We start from the raw sequence: 19,828 nt of genomic DNA on the forward strand, positions 1-19,828 counted from the left end.
ATACTATATATTACAGGCGGCACAGTATACTATCTATTACAGGGGCACAGTATACTATCTATTACCGGGGGCACAGTATACTATCTATTACAGGGGCACAGTATATTATCTATTACAGGGGGCACAGTATACTATCTATTACAGGGGGCACAGTATACTATCTATTACCGGGGGCACAGTATACTATCTATTACAGGGGCACAGTATATTATCTATTACAGGGGGCACAGTATACTATCTATTACCGGGGGCACAGTATACTATCTATTACAGGGGCACAGTATATTATCTATTACGGGGGCATAGTAAACTATATATTACAGGCGCACAGTCTAACATCTATTACAGGGGGCTCAGTATATTATCTTTTACAGGGGCACAGTCTAACATCTATTACAAGGGCACAGTATATTATCTATTACAGGGGCACAGTATATTATCTATTACAGGGGCACAGTATATTATCTATTACAGGGGGCACAGTATACTATATATTACAGGGGCACAGTATACTATCTATTACAGGGGGCACAGTATACTATATATTACAGGGGCACAGTATCTTATCTATTACAGGGGGCACAGTATACTATCTATTACAGGGGGCACAGTATACTATCTATTACAGGGGGCACAGTATACTATCTATTACAGGGGCACAGTATACTATCTATTACAGGGGCACAGTATATTATCTATTACAGGGGGCACAGTATAATATCTATTACAGGGGCACAGTATATTATCTATTACAGGGGGCACAGTATACTATCTATTACAGGGGGCACAGTATATTATCTATTACAGGGGCACAGTATACTATCTATTACAGGGGGCACAGTATATTATCTATTACAGGGGGCACAGTATACTATCTATTACAGGGGCATAGTATACTATCTATTACAGGGGGCACAGTATACTATCTATTACCGGGGGCACAGTATACTATCTATTACATCGGGCTCAGTATACTATATATTACAGGGGCACAGTATATTATCTATTACAGGGGGCATAGTATACTATCTATTACAGGGGGCTCAGAATACTATCTATTACAGGGAGCAGTATACTATTTATTACAGGGGCACAGTATATTATCTATTACACGGGGCACAGTACACCATCTATTACAGGGGCCAGTATACTATCTATTACAGGGGGCTCAGTATACTATCTATTACAGGGGGCTCAGTATACTATCTATTACAGGGGGCACAGTATACTATCTATTACAGGGGGCACAGTGTACTATCTATTACAGGGGCACAGTATATTATCTATTACATGGGCACAGTATACCATCTATTACAGGGGGCACAGTATACTATCTAATAAAGGAGCACAGTATATTATCTATTACAAGGGGCACAGTATATCATCTATTACAGGGGGCACAGTATACTATCTATTACAGGGGCACAGTATCTTATCTATTATACGGGGCACAGTATCTTATCTATTACAGGGGCACAGTATCTTATCTATTATACGGGGCACAGTATACCATCTATTACAGGGGGCACAGTATACTATCTAATAAAGGAGCACAGTATATTATCTATTACAGGGGGCACAGTATATCATCTATTACAGGGGGCACAGTATACCATTTATTACAGGGGCACAGTATACCATCTATTACAGGGGCACAGTATCTTATCTCTTACAGGGGCATAGTATACTATATATTACGGGGGCACAGTATACTACCTATTACAGGGGGCACAGTGTACTAGCTATTACAGGGGCACAGTATATTATCTATTACATGGGGCACAGTATACTATCTATTACAGGGGGCACAGTATACTATCTATTAAAAGAGCACAGTATATTATCTATTACAGGGGGCACAGTATACTATCTATTAAAGGAGCACAGTATACTATCTACTACAGGGGCACAATATATTATCTATTACAGGGGCACAGTATATTATCTATTACAGGGGGCACAGTATCATATCTCTTACAGGGACACAGTATACTATCTATTACAGGGGCACAGTATACTATCTATTACAGGGGCACAGTATATTATCTATTACAGGGGCACAGTATATTATCTATTACAGGGGCACAGCATATTATCTATTACAGGGGGCACAGTATACTATCTATTACAGGGGCACAGTATATTATCTATTACAGGGGCACAGTATCTTATCTATTACAGGGGGCACAGTATACTATCTATTACAGGGGCACAGTATCTTATCTATTACAGGGGGCACAGTATACTATCTTTTATAGAGGGAAAAGTATATTATCTATTATGGGGCACAGTATATTATCTATTACAGGGGGCACAGTATACTATCTATTACAGGGGCACAGTATATTATCTATTACAAGGGGCACAGTATACTATCTATTACAGGGGGCACAGTATACTATCTATTAAAGGAGCAGAGTATATTATCTATTACAGGGGGCTCAGTATACTATCTATTACAGGGGGCACAGTATCTTATCTCTTACAGGGGGCACAGTATACTATCTATTACAGGGGCACAGTATCTTATCTATTACAGGGGGCTCAGTATACTATCTTTTATAGAGGGAAAAGTATATTATCTATTACAGGGGGCACAGTATATTATCTATTAGGCCTTAGTCAGACGGGCGTTTTTTCGCGCGATTTGCGGATCGCATGACGGATGCGCATCCGCAAATCGCGTGACCGGTGCGCGCAAGTCGCCCGCAAATCGTCCGAAAATCTGCTCCTAGCCGCGTTTCATTAGAAACGGGCCGGAGCTGTCCAGCGCATTGCATTCAATGGAGACGGCAATACAGCCGTCTCCATTGAAAGCAATGCGCTGCGGGCGAGCCCGGGATGAATTGTCGGGAAGGGCTTAAATATATAAGCCCTTACCTGCAATTCATCCTAAAATGTGTAAAAATAAAAAAAAATTGTATACTCACCTGCCGGCAGCCGGAGCTCCGAGCGGCCGTCCTGCAGTGGGTGTGAAGGGGGTGTGAGTCAGACCTGCCCCCTGATTGGCTCAGCGCTGAGCCAATCAGAGGCATGCCTCACTCACACCCATTCATGAATGGATGTGAGTCAGACCTGCCCCTGATTGGCTCAGCGCTGAGAGGCAGCAGTCACTCACCCATTCATGAATTCATGAATGGGTGTGTGAGTGAAACCGGCCTCTGATTGGTCAGGCTGTGACCAATCAGAGGCAGATCATTCAGCAGGCGGGGATTTTAAAGCCCCGCCGGCTGAATAGTGCCGAGAAGCAGTTCAGGAGAACTGACAGCGGCCGCGGCTGGACTCCGGCTGCAGCGGAAAGGTGAGTATACAATTTTATTTTATTTTAACACATTTTAGGATGAATTGCAGGGAAGGGTTTATATATTTAACCCCTTCCCGACAATTCACCCCGCGCACGCCGGCAGCCCATTGCTTTCAATGGAGCGGCTGTATTGCCGCTCCATTGAATTCAATGGGCAAACATCGTTCTTCTCTGCCACAGCTGTTACAGCTGTGGCAGAGAAGAATGATTTGTCTTCTATATGTTCTCAATGGGGTCGGCGCTGCTGCCGCCGGCCCCATTGAACGCATATAGAGAAGAGAACAGGAATCGCAGATCGCAGATAGGTGCATTCTGCGATTTTTTGTTCTATAATTTATCGGACGAGCGCATAAAAAGCGCTCATGTGTCCGATAAAATTGCAAAGCAATGGTTTTAAAAAATCGCCGGACGCATGCGCATGCGCAAATCGCGGCTAAAAACGCCCGTCTGACTGAGCCCTTACAGGAGCACAGTATATTATCTATTACAGGGTTGCACTATACTATCTAATATAGGGGGCACAGTATATATCTATTACCGAGGCACAGTATATTTTCTATTACAGGGGGCACAGTATATTATCTATTACAGGGGCACAGTATATTATCTATTACAGGGGGCACAGTATATTATCTATTACAGGGGGCACAGTATATTATCTATTACAGGGGCACAGTATATTATCTATTACAGGAGCAAAGTATATTATCTATTACAGGGTTGCACTATACTATCTAATATAGGGGGCACAGTATATATCTATTACCGAGGCACAGTATATTTTCTATTACAGGGGGCACAGTATATTATCTATTACAGGGGCACAGTATATTATCTATTACAGGGGGCACAGTATATTATCTATTACAGGGGGCACAGTATATTATCTATTACAGGGGCACAGTATATTATCTATTACAGGGGCACAGTATATTATCTATTACAGGGGGCACAGTATACTATCTATTACAGGGGCACAGTATATTATCTATTACAGGGGCACAGTATATTATCTATTACAGGGGCACAGTATATCATCTATTACAGGGGGCACAGTATACCATTTATTACAGGGGGCTCAGTATACTATCTATTACAGGGGCACAGTATATTATCTATTACAGGGGGCACATCATATTATCTATTACAGGGGGCACAGTATACTATCTATTACAGGGGGCACAGTATATTATCTATTACAGGGGCACAGTATATTATCTATTACAGGGGGCACAGTATATTATCTATTACAGGGGCACAGTATATTATCTATTACAGGGGCACAGTATATTATCTATTACAGGGGGCACAGTATATTATCTATTACAGGGGCACAGTATATTATCTATTACAGGGGGCACAGTATATTATCTATTACAGGGGCACAGAATATTATCTATTACAGGGGCACAGTATATCATCTATTACAGGGGGCACAGTATACCATTTATTACAGGGGGCTCAGTATACTATCTATTACAGGGGGCACAGTATATTATCTATTACAGGGGCACAGTATATTATCTATTACAGGGGGCACAGTATATTATCTATTACAGGGGGCACAGTATATTATCTATTACAGGGGCACAGTATATTATCTATTACAGGGGCACAGTATATTATCTATTACAGGGGGCACAGTATAATATCTATTACAGGGGCACAGTATATTATCTATTACAGGGGCACAGTATATTATCTATTACAGGGGGCACAGTATATTATCTATTACAGGGGCACAGTATACTATCTATTACAGGGGGCACAGTATACTATCTATTACAGGGGCACAGTATATTATCTATTACAGGGGCACAGTATATTATCTATTACAGGGGGCACAGTATATTATCTATTACAGGGGGCACAGTATACCATTTATTACAGGGGGCTCAGTATACTATCTATTACAGGGGCACAGTATATTATCTATTACAGGGGGCACAGTATATTATCTATTACAGGGGGCACAGTATACTATCTATTACAGGGGGCACAGTATATTATCTATTACAGGGGCACAGTATATTATCTATTACAGGGGGCACAGTATATTATCTATTACAGGGGCACAGTATATTATCTATTACAGGGGGCACAGTATATTATCTATTACAGGGGCACAGTATATTATCTATTACAGGGGCACAGTATACTATCTATTACCGGGGGCACAGTATACTATCTATTACAGGGGCACAGTATATTATCTATTACAGGGGGCACAGTATATTATCTATTACAGGGGCACAGTATATTATCTATTACAGGGGGCACAGTATATTATCTATTACAGGGGCACAGAATATTATCTATTACAGGGGCACAGTATATCATCTATTACAGGGGGCACAGTATACCATTTATTACAGGGGGCTCAGCATACTATCTATTACAGGGGGCACAGTATATTATCTATTACAGGGGCACAGTATATTATCTATTACAGGGGGCACAGTATATTATCTATTACAGGGGCACAGTATATTATCTATTACAGGGGGCACAGTATATTATCTATTACAGGGGGCACAGTATACTATCTATTACAGAGGGCACAGTATATTATCTATTACAGGGGCACCATATACTATCTATTACAGGGGGCACAGTATACTATCTATTACAGGGGGCTCAGTATATCTATTACAGGGGGCACAGTATACTATCTATTACAGGGGGCACAGTATACTATCTATTACAGGGGCACAGTATCTTATCTATTACAGGGGCATAGTATACTATATATTACAGGGGGCACAGTATACTATCTTTTATAGAGGGAAAAGTATATTATCTATTATGGGGCACAGTATATTATCTATTACAGGGGGCACAGTATACTATCTATTACAGGGGGCACAGTATATTATCTATTACAGGGGGCACAGTATATTATCTATTACAGGGGGCACAGTATACTATCTATTACAGGGGGCACAGTATATTATCTATTACAGGGTTGCACTATACTATCTAATATAGGGGGCACAGTATATATCTATTACCGAGGCACAGTATATTATCTATTACAGGGGCACCATATACTATCTATTACAGGGGGCACAGTATACTATCTATTACAGGGGGCTCAGTATACTATCTATTACAGGGGGCACAGTATACTATCTATTACAGGGGGCACAGTATACTATCTATTACAGGGGCACAGTATCTTATCTATTACAGGGGGCACAGTATTTTATCTATTACAGGGGGCACAGTATACTATCTTTTATAGAGGGAAAAGTATATTATCTATTACAGGGGGCACAGTATATTATCTATTACAGGGGGCACAGTATATTATCTATTACAGGGGGCACAGTATACTATCTATTACAGGGGGCACAGTATATTATCTATTACAGGGTTGCACTATACTATCTAATATAGGGGGCACAGTATATATCTATTACCGAGGCACAGTATATTTTCTATTACAGGGGGCACAGTATATTATCTATTACAGGGGCACAGTATATTATCTATTACAGGGGGCACAGTATATTATCTATTACAGGGGCACAGTATATTATCTATTACAGGGGCACAGTATATTATCTATTACAGGGGGCACAGTATACTATCTATTACAGGGGCACAGTATATTATCTATTACAGGGGCACAGTATATTATCTATTACAGGGGGCACAGTATACTATCTATTACAGGGGGCACAGTATACTATCTATTACAGGGGGCACAGTATATTATCTATTACAGGGGCACAGTATATTATCTATTACAGGGGCACAGTATATCATCTATTACAGGGGGCACAGTATACCATTTATTACAGGGGGCTCAGTATACTATCTATTACAGGGGCACAGTATATTATCCATTACAGGGGGCACAGTATATTATCTATTACAGGGGGCACAGTATACTATCTATTACAGGGGGCACAGTATATTATCTATTACAGGGGCACAGTATATTATCTATTACAGGGGCACAGTATATTATCTATTACAGGGGGCACAGTATATTATCTATTACAGGGGCACAGTATATTATCTATTACAGGGGGCACAGTATATTATCTATTACAGGGGCACAGTATATTATCTATTACAGGGGCACAGTACATCATCTATTACAGGGGGCACAGTATACCATTTATTACAGGGGGCTCAGTATACTATCTATTACAGGGGCACAGTATATTATCTATTACAGGGGCACAGTATATTATCTATTACAGGGGAACAGTATATTATCTATTACAGGGGGCACAGTATATTATCTATTACAGGGGGCACAGTATATTATCTATTACAGGGGCACAGTATATTATCTATTACAGGGGGCACAGTATATTATCTATTACAGGGGCACAGTATATTATCTATTACAGGGGCACAGTACATCATCTATTACAGGGGGCACAGTATACCATTTATTACAGGGGGCTCAGTATACTATCTATTACAGGGGGCACAGTATATTATCTATTACAGGGGCACAGTATATTATCTATTACAGGGGGCACAGTATATTATCTATTACAGGGGCACAGTATATTATCTATTACAGGGGGCACAGTATACTATCTATTACAGAGGGCACAGTATATTATCTATTACAGGGGCACCATATACTATCTATTACAGGGGGCACAGTATACTATCTATTACAGGGGCACAGTATATTATCTATTACAGGGGGCACAGTATACTATCTATTACAGGGGCACAGTATACTATCTATTACCGGGGGCACAGTATACTATCTATTACAAGGGCACAGTATATTATCTATTACAGGGGGCACAGTATATATCTATTACAGGGGCACAGTATATTATCTATTACAGGGGGCACAGTATACTATCTATTACAGAGGGCACAGTATATTATCTATTACAGGGGCACCATATACTATCTATTACAGGGGGCACAGTATACTATCTATTACAGGGGGCACAGTATACTATCTATTACAGGGGGCACAGTATATAAACTATTACAGGCTTAGCCGTCACTTGCACTGCATCACTGCAGGGACTACAAGTCCCAGATATTGCGTATACGTCCCTACAATGCCTGGCCCGTACACATATTTCCCTTTGGCCCATCTCACAGGCTCAGTCTGGTTTAGTATTACGTTTATGAGATGTTAGCAGTGTGGAGTTTATTACATTCAGCATCTGAGTACATGATAGAGGAGAAGCCATGTAGCAGCGTGACGGACAGTGTCGCACCGGCGTAATCATGTTTACGCTCTCATTTGTGTAATGGCGTTGCATCTTTATGCACGTATTTGCGTGTTTTGCTCTTCTTTTTGCACGTGGAAAAAAACATGCAACCATGCTCTCATTGATTGAAATGTGCAATTAGTATAATTAGTTCATCAAGTGATCTTTCCCTGCGCAAGACAATAGAGCATGCTGCTTTTTTTTTGTTTTGCGCACCAACAAAATGCGCTCGCAAAATACACTTATGTGAACGCACACATTTAAGGTAATGGGTTCTATTCACTGCATATTGCGAGTGCAAAATGCTGCACAAATACAGTCATGTGACACAGACCTTAGGTGCGGATAACACAATTCTGCGGCAAATGCTACACCGTCTTATCATTCTATTGATTGCTATCAAATTCTCCTCCATCACAATGATGGGGTGCGTTAATAAGTGCTGTTGAACGCCGTGACATATGTCCAAGAACGCTGTTCGAAATGACTGTAAAATGCAGCAGTTCCGAGCGGCGTTTACCTGCACGCATGTGTGAGAGCGGCCCTAGGCCTGTGCTAACGTGCGCTTACGATTCAGGAGAAGACACGGCTTTTATAGCAGTTTTTGGCTACATGATGTCTACAGTTCTCTCAACTGATCTTACCGGTGAAAGTGCCCTGAGCCGTACTGACATAGCCAATAACGAGCCGCGCCCAAGATTCTCGGGCACAACCCACACCGGACGGCACATGGACGCCCTTTCATGAGGGACTCCACACATTACATGGAATGTTGGTATTTTTCAAACTCGGACTGTCGGTCCAAGAGAAAAGTCACTCGTTCATTAACCCATTCAGATGACGGGCTTCTTTTCCTGTGCGAGTTCTGCCCATCTAACCTTTAGGCCAAATTCACATGGGCATATCCGCGTGCGTCTGCACATCGGGGGTTGCGTTTTTGCACATGCCTCGTTGTTTTTCAACTGTTTTGTATTGCGCAAGTACGATAATGTGAATCCGGCCTTAGGTCTTGGTCACATGAGTGTATGCGTGTTTGTAGCACATTTTTTTTGGAATGTTCGTTAGGTTTTTGCGTGCTTTTCGGTGTATTTGAATACACTTTTGGCGTGCTCCTGTATGCACTGCTAATACAGTAAAGATCACCTGCTCCAATATACACCGCTTGCACAGTAATGATCACCTGCTCCTGTATACACCACTCATACAGTAAAGATCACCTGCTCCAATATACACCACTTGCAGAGTAAAGATCACCTGCTCCTGTATACACCGCTTGTACGTAAAGATCACCTGCTCCTGTATACACCGCTTGTACGTAAAGATCACCTGCTCCTGTATACACCACTCATACAGTAAAGATCACCTGCTCCAATATACACCACTTGCAGAGTAAAGATCACCTGCTCCTGTATACACCGCTCGTACGTAAAGATCACCTGCTCCTGTATACACCGCTTGTACAGTAAAGATCACCTTCTCCAGTATACACCGCTTGTACAGTAAAGATCACCTGCTCCTGTATACACTGCTCGTACGTAAAGATCACCTGCTCCTGTATACACCACTTGCAGAGTAAAGATCACCTGCTCCTGTATACACCGCTCGTACGTAAAGATCACCTGCTCCTGTATACACCGCTTGTACAGTAAAGATCACCTTCTCCAGTATACACTGCTTGTAAAGTAAAGATCACCTGCTCTAGTATATACTGCTTGCACAGTAAGGATCACCTGCTCCTGTATACACCACTCATACAGTAAAGATCCCCTGCTCCTGTCTATACCGCTTGTACAGTAAAGATCACCTGCCTCTGTATACACCACTTGTACAGTAAAGATCACCTACATTGCTTTTAAAGGGGCACTTACATCAGAAAGGGGTATTTTTCTTAAACTCCATACTCTTTGAGAACATTTTTTTGTACAATTTGTGGTTGTGTCTTTACTCCCATCAGCACTATGGTATTAAACATTAAATGCGCAGTATTTCTATGTGGCAGTCAGCACAAAGCCTGAAACCTCCTGAAAGTGTATAACCTGCTGCAGGCCATTCACAGTAAAGAGGCAGTCCTACATAGATGGATGACTGCCTGTTCACACACGCAGGTTGGTCAGTTTTCATGCCTGCACAAACAGATGACAAACGGTAAGAGAACGAATTCCCATTCATCGCTAGTCGGCGCAAGCATTAACGCTGAATGCTAATCGTTCAGATTGTCGCTCGATCACGGGAATCTGAATGATTTAATAGCAAATATAGAAAGCATATGCGCACGGTCGCAGTTAGAAACACATTGAGAAATTCACAAGCATTTTTGCTGTGATTTTTGCAGGTGGGGCACATTTATTTAACACGTTTTCAGTGTAAAAAGGACGTCTGTGTTGAAAACCGCGACCGAAATGCGTGCAGGCGTTCTGATGCAGGTTTACCACCACTTTAACTGCAAACATGTGAAAGACCCTAAGCGTGCATTCACACAGGCGAGCACTTGTAAAACTGTGATTCTGCATGCGACCATGATGCCTTTTTGCTTTACAGAACGCATCGCATCTATGTACTTGTGAATGTCCCGCGTGTGAAAAACTCACCAGTAGAGATGAGCGAGCATACTCGCTAAGGGCAATTACTCGAGCGAGCATTGCCCTTAGCGAGTACCTGCCCGCTCGGAAGAAAAGATTCGGCTGCCGGCGCGGGTGAGCGGTGAGTTGCAGGAGTGAGCAGGAGGGAGCGGGGGAGGGAGAGAGAGATCTCTCCTCCGTTCCCCCCTGCTCTTCCCCCCCCCCCCCCCCCCCCCCCCCCCGCCGACACCCAAATCTTTTCTTCCGAGCGGGCAGGTACTCGCTAAGGGCAATGCTCGCTCGAGTAATCGCCCTTAGCGAGTATGCTCGCTCATCTCTACTCACAAGTACTTCCAATAGTTTTCACTGTATTGCACTGCATGCATGTTGCATTGGACATGCAGCGATTTTTCAATCTTGCAGCATCACTGCGAGGAACGAATTGCTCATGCGAATAAACACATTGAAATCAATGTGTTATTAAAGCGTGTGAGTAATGTACAGGAGCAAGGATCGTCTGCAAGCAAGAGCAGCGCCAACTGTTTCGCTGTCCACCATCCTGAGACAGGCGGCACCATCGTTACATCCCTGTGTGTGTTGGAACACTTGGCTAAAGGACATTTGTTCTCATGTAACCCATTACACGTTCTGCTTTTCCTGGAAAAGACACCCCATAAGTGTTAATCAGAATAATGGTGGATCATAACCTGGTCAAAAGTCCATGTTATCTATGTTACTATGCACAGGCTGAAGTGAGTGCTGCATGTTTAGTACATGCAGCTCCTACTTCAACCTTCTACATCTCTGGCTGGAATAGGACCAGAAAAAACTCTAAATCAAGATCCAAATTGTGGCACTAGCCCCAATCTAGCTGGAGATACTGTTAGGTTGCTACAAAATAACTAAAAAAGCTTTAAAAAAAATTCTGCTGGGTGATAATGACAGGTCAGAAGTGTGGATCGGTGGGGTTCCGGGTGCTGAGACACCAACCGATTACTAAAACAAATGGACAGAAGCGTTCAGCCTATGGGGTCCATATGCTGCTTGCTAATAACAGCCAAAGAAACACAACGCTCAGTTGAGTGCTTCTGCCCATTGGTTTTAGCAATTGGACGGGGTCTCAACACCCAGATCCCTACTCATGTATACTTCATCATGTTCATCTATGAACGATGGCCTGTTTACTGTAAATGGAGGTGGGCGGGCAGAAGAGATCTCTGTCTCCATTCACTGAGTGATCCTCGCTCCTATGTGAAAGCAAAGAAGTAATTATCGCTTGGACGACTGTCGTCCCATGTCAGAGGGTCTGAAGGCCGTCTTCACACACATCAGAAATGGTGTAGAATTTACAATACCAGCAACGTAAGGCAGATTTAAAAAATCCCATGGAACAGGACTTTCTGCAACAAATCTGCAGCATTTTTGGCCATCATGAATTTCCAGCGTAATTTCTGCGGCTATTCGATTCCGAAATGCCCGCAGTGATTTTTCTGCGTGTGAAGGTACCCCAACGGGTAAATCAATCAGCACATCCAGTGTAGTTGCTGCAGGTTTCCGGCTGTGGAACGCCCGCAGCGATTACGCTTCATGTGAAGGCGGTCTCAGGGTTTTGTCTTTTGCCTATCTCAGTAATAATGAAATGACGGCTACTTACCTACCACACAGACCTCGTCATTGGCTTTGAATTGTAATCACTTAAGTTTGGATGTCTTCGTTCTTTTTACAATGTTTATTTTAACACGTAGTAATAAAAGTTATATTTCAGATTGCGGAAGGAAGGTAATTAGTAATTAGAGGTAATTATAGCCATAGGCGATTTGGTGTTTACTAGCTGTAAATACCAAACTGCCTTATGTTTTTGTGCTCAATAGTTTAGATCTTATCATGTTGCAGCCTTTATGACCTCCTCTTCTTCAGTTTATAAGAGATGAAGGGGTTACTTACACGCTGCTGTCAGTCATTGACATGGAGTCATCCGTCATGGCGTCACTGGAGATCTCACTCTCGTTGGCGCTGGTAGCTGGAGCAAATACATATCCTGAATTGACATGGTAAGGATTGATGAGGTCGGTCCTCTTGTATGACCTTAAAGAAATAGGAGTGATTATAATATGGAGTAACTATACAATGTAAACAGCAACTAATGTTATACAGAAATCCAAAACCCATAGGCGGCTATAGTGATGGGAATTAGCGGGGGTCATGCAGACTGCTTGACTTAAAGGTGTGCCTTTAAGTCAAGCAGTCTGGACAAGGATGTTTCAACTCAGAATGATGTTTATTAACTTTAGCTTAAGGTGCAGCAGTGCAGGCATCACCCACTTCACAACGCTCTAACTTTAATTGAAATGGCCCTCACTACCGACTGATGGACTACCCCTTCTCAGTCTAACCACAAAAACAAAACAAGTCCAGTTATGAACTCCGTACTCCAAAAAAGTTTCTCCAACATGTTAGAAGCTCTTGTTGAGGTAGAGTTTAGAGCTTCTAATTAATCACTTTGCAGGTGAGTCTGCCCCCTCTATTCCACAGAATGACAGGACTCTAGGAGAAATATACCTCCATTGACTACTACTCCGGTCATCCTGTCACACTCCCCCTCCTGCTCAGGGCACTTGGCCTGAGCACTTACCTTAGCACATTCATATACCTGAGATTGGGCATCAGCATTCCCTTGCTGCTTTCCCGGTTGGTATTCCACCGAGAAATTGTAAGGTTGAAGGGCCAAAAACCACCTGGCCACATGGCTATTATTTTCTTTGTCTTGGCACATCCACCTTAGGGGGATATGGTCCGTAACCAGTTTAAACCTTCTCCCTAACAGATAATAGCTTAAGGCCACCAGAGCCCATTTGATAGCCAAGCACAGTCTTTCTCAACATTTGTTTCATTTTTTTCGTATTTGTTTCGTTTTCAACTCAAATATAATATCAGGTGCTCTACTCCATTACTGGTGTGGGGTAAGACTGCTCTCACTAAGGTGCTGGAAGCATTGGTTTCTGGGTAGTAGGAAGAGGCCATTTCTGGATTGCTTGAATTTTTCCATCTTCGGGCTTTACAAGGCCACTCCCGATGAGATAACCCAAGTATTTGGCTTCTTCCAACCCAACCAATGTGACATTTTTTTGAGTTTGCTGTTAGACAAGCAACCCACAAACCACCAATAACTACATGTTCTCATCGAGTCTGAACTAAAGATAACTATAGAGTCCGGATAGACAGAAGTATAGTGTTGCTGAGGTCTCATTATTCGGTCTATGTGTCTCTGGGGCCCCCTATAGTTCGGAAGGCATATTTTTGTACTGAACGAAACCATTAGGTGTGAAATAGACTGTTTTCTCCTTCACCGTATCGGTCATACGGATCTGCCAGTACCCTTTGGGTAAATGTAATGCCGTAATAGAATGGGCTGTACCAAGTCAGTCAATAAGTTCGTCCATCCGAGGCATGGGATATTTGTCAAACTTAGATACCGCATTCAATTTTCTAAAGTCATTACAAAATCTGATAGCATCATCCGATTTTGGGACCAGCGGCATCGGGCTTGACCACTCACTGTGCGATTCTTCAATAACTCCAAATTCTAACATGGATTTTATTTAGTTGGGGATAGCTTCACACCACACCTCTGGAATCCTATAGGGTTTCACATTGACCTTCACACCAGGTTTAGTGACATTGTCATGTTTGATCATTATAGTCCACCTTGGTTTCTCTAAAAAGTAGTCTTGGTCCTGGAGGACTATCTTGCCTTCTTCTTTTAAACATCTGGTAATCTTAACCTACAGCACCGGCCGGTCACTCATAGATGGAGCCAGTTCCGTAGACAAAGACGGCTGATCTTTCCAAGGTGCGATCAGATTTATGTGGTAAACCTGTTCCAGTTTTCTTTTCCCTGGTTGATATACCTTATACGTTACATCAATCATTTTTTCCTAAACTTCAAATAGCCCCATTCATTTGGCTAGGAACTTGCTTTCTACTGTCGGAATAAGGACCAACCCTTGATCTCCTGGTTCAAAAGTACGTACTTTGGCCCCTCTATCATAGCTCATGCTTTGGGCTCATTGAGTCTGTTCCGTATGTTGTTTTACAATAGGCACAACAGCTGCAATCTGATTATGTATTTGGAAGACATGGTCCGCAACAGTTTTGAAAGGAGTTGTTTGTCCTTCCCAGACCTCTTTAGCAATATCTAAGAGACTCCGGGGCCTTCTTCCATACAGTGATTCAAAGGATGAAAACTCATGGATGACTGCAGCACCTTTCTCATTGCAAACAACTGGTATGGTAGTAGGAAATCCAATCTTTTCAATCCCTGTTGAACACCTTTTTTTGCATCTGCTTTAGAGTTTTATTAAATATTTCCACCAGTCCATCTGTCTGAGGGTGGTAAACGAATGTACTTAATTGCTCTATTTTAAATAACCGGCAAAGTTCATTCATCAATAAAGACATGAAAGAGGTTTCTGGTTGGCGAGTATTTCTTTGGGAATACCTACCTGACTAAACACCTGAACTAATTCTATTGCAACCACTTTGGCATAGCCTCAGGGTAGCGGTTAATGTCATCTACTATCACCTAAATATGTTGGTGCCTGTGGATCATTTTCCCCAACGGCCCAGCTAAATCCATTCCAATGGGCTCAAGGAGAATCTCAATCATAGGCATACGGTAGGTACCGGGGAACCATGATAGGGAGGCCTTGAGCCTCAAATTAGACACTCTAGGCATGGCTCCCCTTTTTTGTCCATCTGATACAGCAAATCATTTTCCAGCATTATATACAGGTAAGTCATAATAACATTAGACTCTACAGGTACACCATTAATTAATCTTATATTTTGCCTTGCCATGGAAAGGGTAGAGTCCCTCAGTTGCTCTGACTGTAAACCATCCTCTCTGACCTCCAGGTTTGGTAAAGACAAAGGCTCAACCCTCCAGGATCAGTCATCAGCGCTGGGTCATAAGTGTCTTCTAACATAACAAATAGAGAAAAAGGAATGACTTCTTCTGTCATGTTCCTCTCTCTTGTCAAGGAAGATATTTTAAATGGTTCTGGATTTAACCAGGACACCATAGTAGCCTAAGATATTTTAGTCTAAGTTCATCCATTGTTTTCCTATAAACCCCCAAAAATGTAAAAAATTCTTGGCCCAGGATTACATCATACATCAGAACTGGAATCACCCGTGCTTTATGATGCACAGATTGGGGAGATTGAACACACACAATAGCAGTAGGATATTGGCGAGCTGCAGGTCACTGTATACAGGTCGGATGTTCTCTCTGCATCACCAACCAACCGGCTTTCACCAAAGTAACCAAACTGCCAGAATCCATTAACGCAGCAACCTTTTTGTTGTCAACTGACAGTTCCCATAAATGTCACTCGGAAACATTGGCATAAGCTGCCGTAGTCATGCATTTCTACGTGCCAATAAAGTCCCATTGCATAGCCTCTGACGTGATAGAACAGTTGGACGACATATGCCCAAAGTCCCAACTTTGGTAGCACTATGCTGAACTCCTATTTGACATAACCATATGTTCTTGAGGTCTTACTGAACTTCCAACCATATCCTCATCACTTAAAGACTTATCAACCTTCTCTGCACCCCCTTACCCCCTCACAGTCATACGGTGGAGTCACAAGGTCCTGGTCTTTCATGAGCCAGATGGCAATAGCTGAATACTGCCTTCAGCTGCTGAATACTGTTCCAGGTGAATCAGTAACTGATCAGCTGTTTTAGGGTCTCCATGGCTGACCCACCTTTTCAGCACTCTCAGTTATCGATCGATTTCAAGTGCCATCAGAATTTCTGGTTGCAAATGTTTTTTGGGTCAGGTCATACATTTTTAGATCATGGTGGTCTGTCCGGCCGGTAGTTTCGTTGGCGAAACTGCGGAGCTCTAACCTCTACCATCACCCCTTTGGCTGAGCTGAGTCCACCTCCAGATCAAAATACGTTTTTTGTGCCTCTCCAGTTAGGAAGGGAGCTATCAGGCTGGTCCGGTGTGCTTCTGGCCATGCTTCACGTATTGCTATCCTCTCAAATGTTGCAAGAAATGCCTCAACATCATCATCAGCTGCCATCTTCTGGATACATTGGTTCATGTGTGTGGCTTGTAGTTCCCTGACAGGCTGCGCCATGGGTTGTGCCATTGCTAGTTCGGTCACACGATGCACCAACTCCTGCAAGAGCTGCCGATCCCTAATGGGGCCCTCGGTCAACAACAACAGCTGATTGGCCACCAGGCTGTAGACTGCACCAACGCCTTCACCACATTCTCCATCTTTCACTACCACTCCTGTCATCCTGTCACACTTCCCCGCCCCTCTGCTCAGGGCATTCAAAATGACAACTCCTTCCAGGTGATTGATCTTTTTTTTACAATGAGTATATATATATATCCACTCATTGTCAAAAAATGTTCCACAAGATCACATACACATTTTTATATGAAACCATGCTATGATTAGAGCTGTGGAGTCGGTAACCCAAACTTCTGACTTCTGTATTCTTCATACTCCAACTCCTTCGAACGCCTGACATATTAATCAGTAATAGGAGATTGACTGTGGTGAAACGGTAACACATAATATTGTTTTGTTGCTTGAGTTGGGATCACTACATTTTTTACCACCTCCGACTCCACAGTCCTCAATCTAATATACAGAGAATATAGAGGAGGAGTATGATATCTAGGAGCCATGTTGTCTACAGAGCAATCAGTAGAAAATACAATATATACAGGGTGATTACAGTATATGTGCTATAGACAGGTGAAAGCAAAAAATCTGCTAAAGCACAAGCCTTCCGATTCTGAATATGGAGGCAACGTCCACCACGTCTCAGGAGGCCTGGCACACGGCATTTCTCCCCCATACGGGTAATAACGGTATGCCCCCAGCTAAGATGAGGAAGGGGTTTTGATGCGTTCTATCTGCTGGGCAATCAACAATAAATGGGAAGTTGGACTAAAAACGCATTTGCCTCTATTATGTATAATCGGAAGGTTTGTGCCATCACCAGATCTTTTTGCTCCTACCTGTCTATAGCATATGCACAATACCCTCCCTTAGTGGATGTGGCAAACCTTTCTGGACTGGCGGCACTTCTTTGGTCTCTTTCAATAGTAAATAGACCGTTTAACCCATGCAGTGAAGGGCCCTTTTACACAGCCTGATAAATCACTCAGTTTAAATGCATGCTCCGACTGAACGACTAACAACGGATCGGTCCGTCTAAACAGGCAGTTGATCATATATGAACGACTGCCTGTTTACTGTGAATAGAGGCAAGCAGGCAGGAACGTTTCCCGACCGCTCCGCCTCCATTCACTAGCGATGCTCGTTCCTATGTAAAAGCACAGGAACCATTATCACTGGGATGACCTGCACCCAACAAGTCGTCCCATGTAAAAGGGCCCTAAGCCAGGGATTGCTCCACCCACACGTTTTTTCTGCACTGTGATCATAGTATATATAACCATGCTATAATATATAGAGGGATATGCAATATGTATATCATATATAGAAAGTGATAACAGTATATATTTATCATGTTATAATATACAGAATGATATGTAATATATTTATGGTATATAATATATGTTATAATATACAGAGGGATGTATCATAGAGAGAGTGACTACAGTATATAAAGCCATGTTGTAATATATAGATGGATAGGTAATATACAGTATATAGCGGTTCATTACAGAATATATAGGCCATGCTATAATATACGGTGGGATATGTAAAATGCATGCATAATATATACTATATATTATAATATACTGTAACAAACAGTGTGTACATTATATAGTGGTTGATTACAGTATACAGGGGCCATGTTAAAATGTGTAATAAACACAGAAGGATGATTGCTGAACATTGGAGCCATGTTATAATATATAGAGGGATATGTTATATATAGTGTGATCACAGTATATAGAGCCATGTAATACTCTACATAGGGATGTGTAATATTATATAGATATATTATGGCTAAAATACCAAAATAATCCATAGCACTCGAATGAATCCAAAACGCTGTTGGATTTGTTCACTCATGGACCCTTTTCAAAAAATGTATATAGAGCCAAGTTATCAGCCGCTATATACTGCCATATACTCCCTCAGTGTGGTGTTTCAGTCCTATGCCAGGACTCTTTCAAGCTTGAACAAAGTCCCGGCTACATATGATTCTCTGTGCGGCATTCAGTGCTTGAGAGATTGAAGAAGAGAACTAGAAAGCAGTAAGCCAATCCTTCCACCTATTACATATCGTAGCCCATGCAGTCCGACCCATGACTCCCGCGAACGAAGAAAGAGAATGCTGTATATATATATATATATATATAACGCCTTACTAAATAAACAGATTAGACCAAGATGAGCTAACATTATAAGCCTTGCTGGTAACATAGCCCTACATTACAAGGCAAACATTAATGGTTATACTACAGCGGAAACCTTTACATGAGCCGCATAACACCAAACCACTGAGAGGCGAACTAATAACACGGATTATCTCAGGATACCTGTCAGGGGTGCGATATATTAGGCTGAACATTCCACTCTTGAAGTTGATGTGTTGGAAGAAGGGAAAAGGACAAGTAGGATCTGAGTGACTTTAGTAGCATAGACAACTGACAGCAGAAAAGGAGCACGTGGTCCATCTAGTCTGCACTTATATTATCAGGATAGAGCTATGCTCATCCCAGTCATGCCTGAATTGATTTTCCAACC

At 42.2% G+C, this 19,828-nt stretch overlaps 1 protein-coding gene across 3 annotated transcripts in view; it reads right to left on the reverse strand.

The window, feature by feature from the left end:
- Positions 1 to 19,828, reverse strand: part of AXIN2 (axin 2) — a 43,243-nt gene that overhangs the window by 17,783 nt on the left and 5,632 nt on the right. For all 3 annotated transcript variants that reach the window (XM_066587741.1, XM_066587742.1, XM_066587743.1), the window contains exon 3: positions 13,014 to 13,154. In XM_066587741.1, the coding sequence (XP_066443838.1) occupies positions 13,014 to 13,154 (141 nt within the window). The remainder of the gene's footprint in view (positions 1 to 13,013; positions 13,155 to 19,828) is intronic.

Source organism: Eleutherodactylus coqui, chromosome 13 (assembly GCF_035609145.1).
Source record: "Eleutherodactylus coqui strain aEleCoq1 chromosome 13, aEleCoq1.hap1, whole genome shotgun sequence".
Taxonomy (NCBI): domain Eukaryota; kingdom Metazoa; phylum Chordata; class Amphibia; order Anura; family Eleutherodactylidae; genus Eleutherodactylus; species Eleutherodactylus coqui.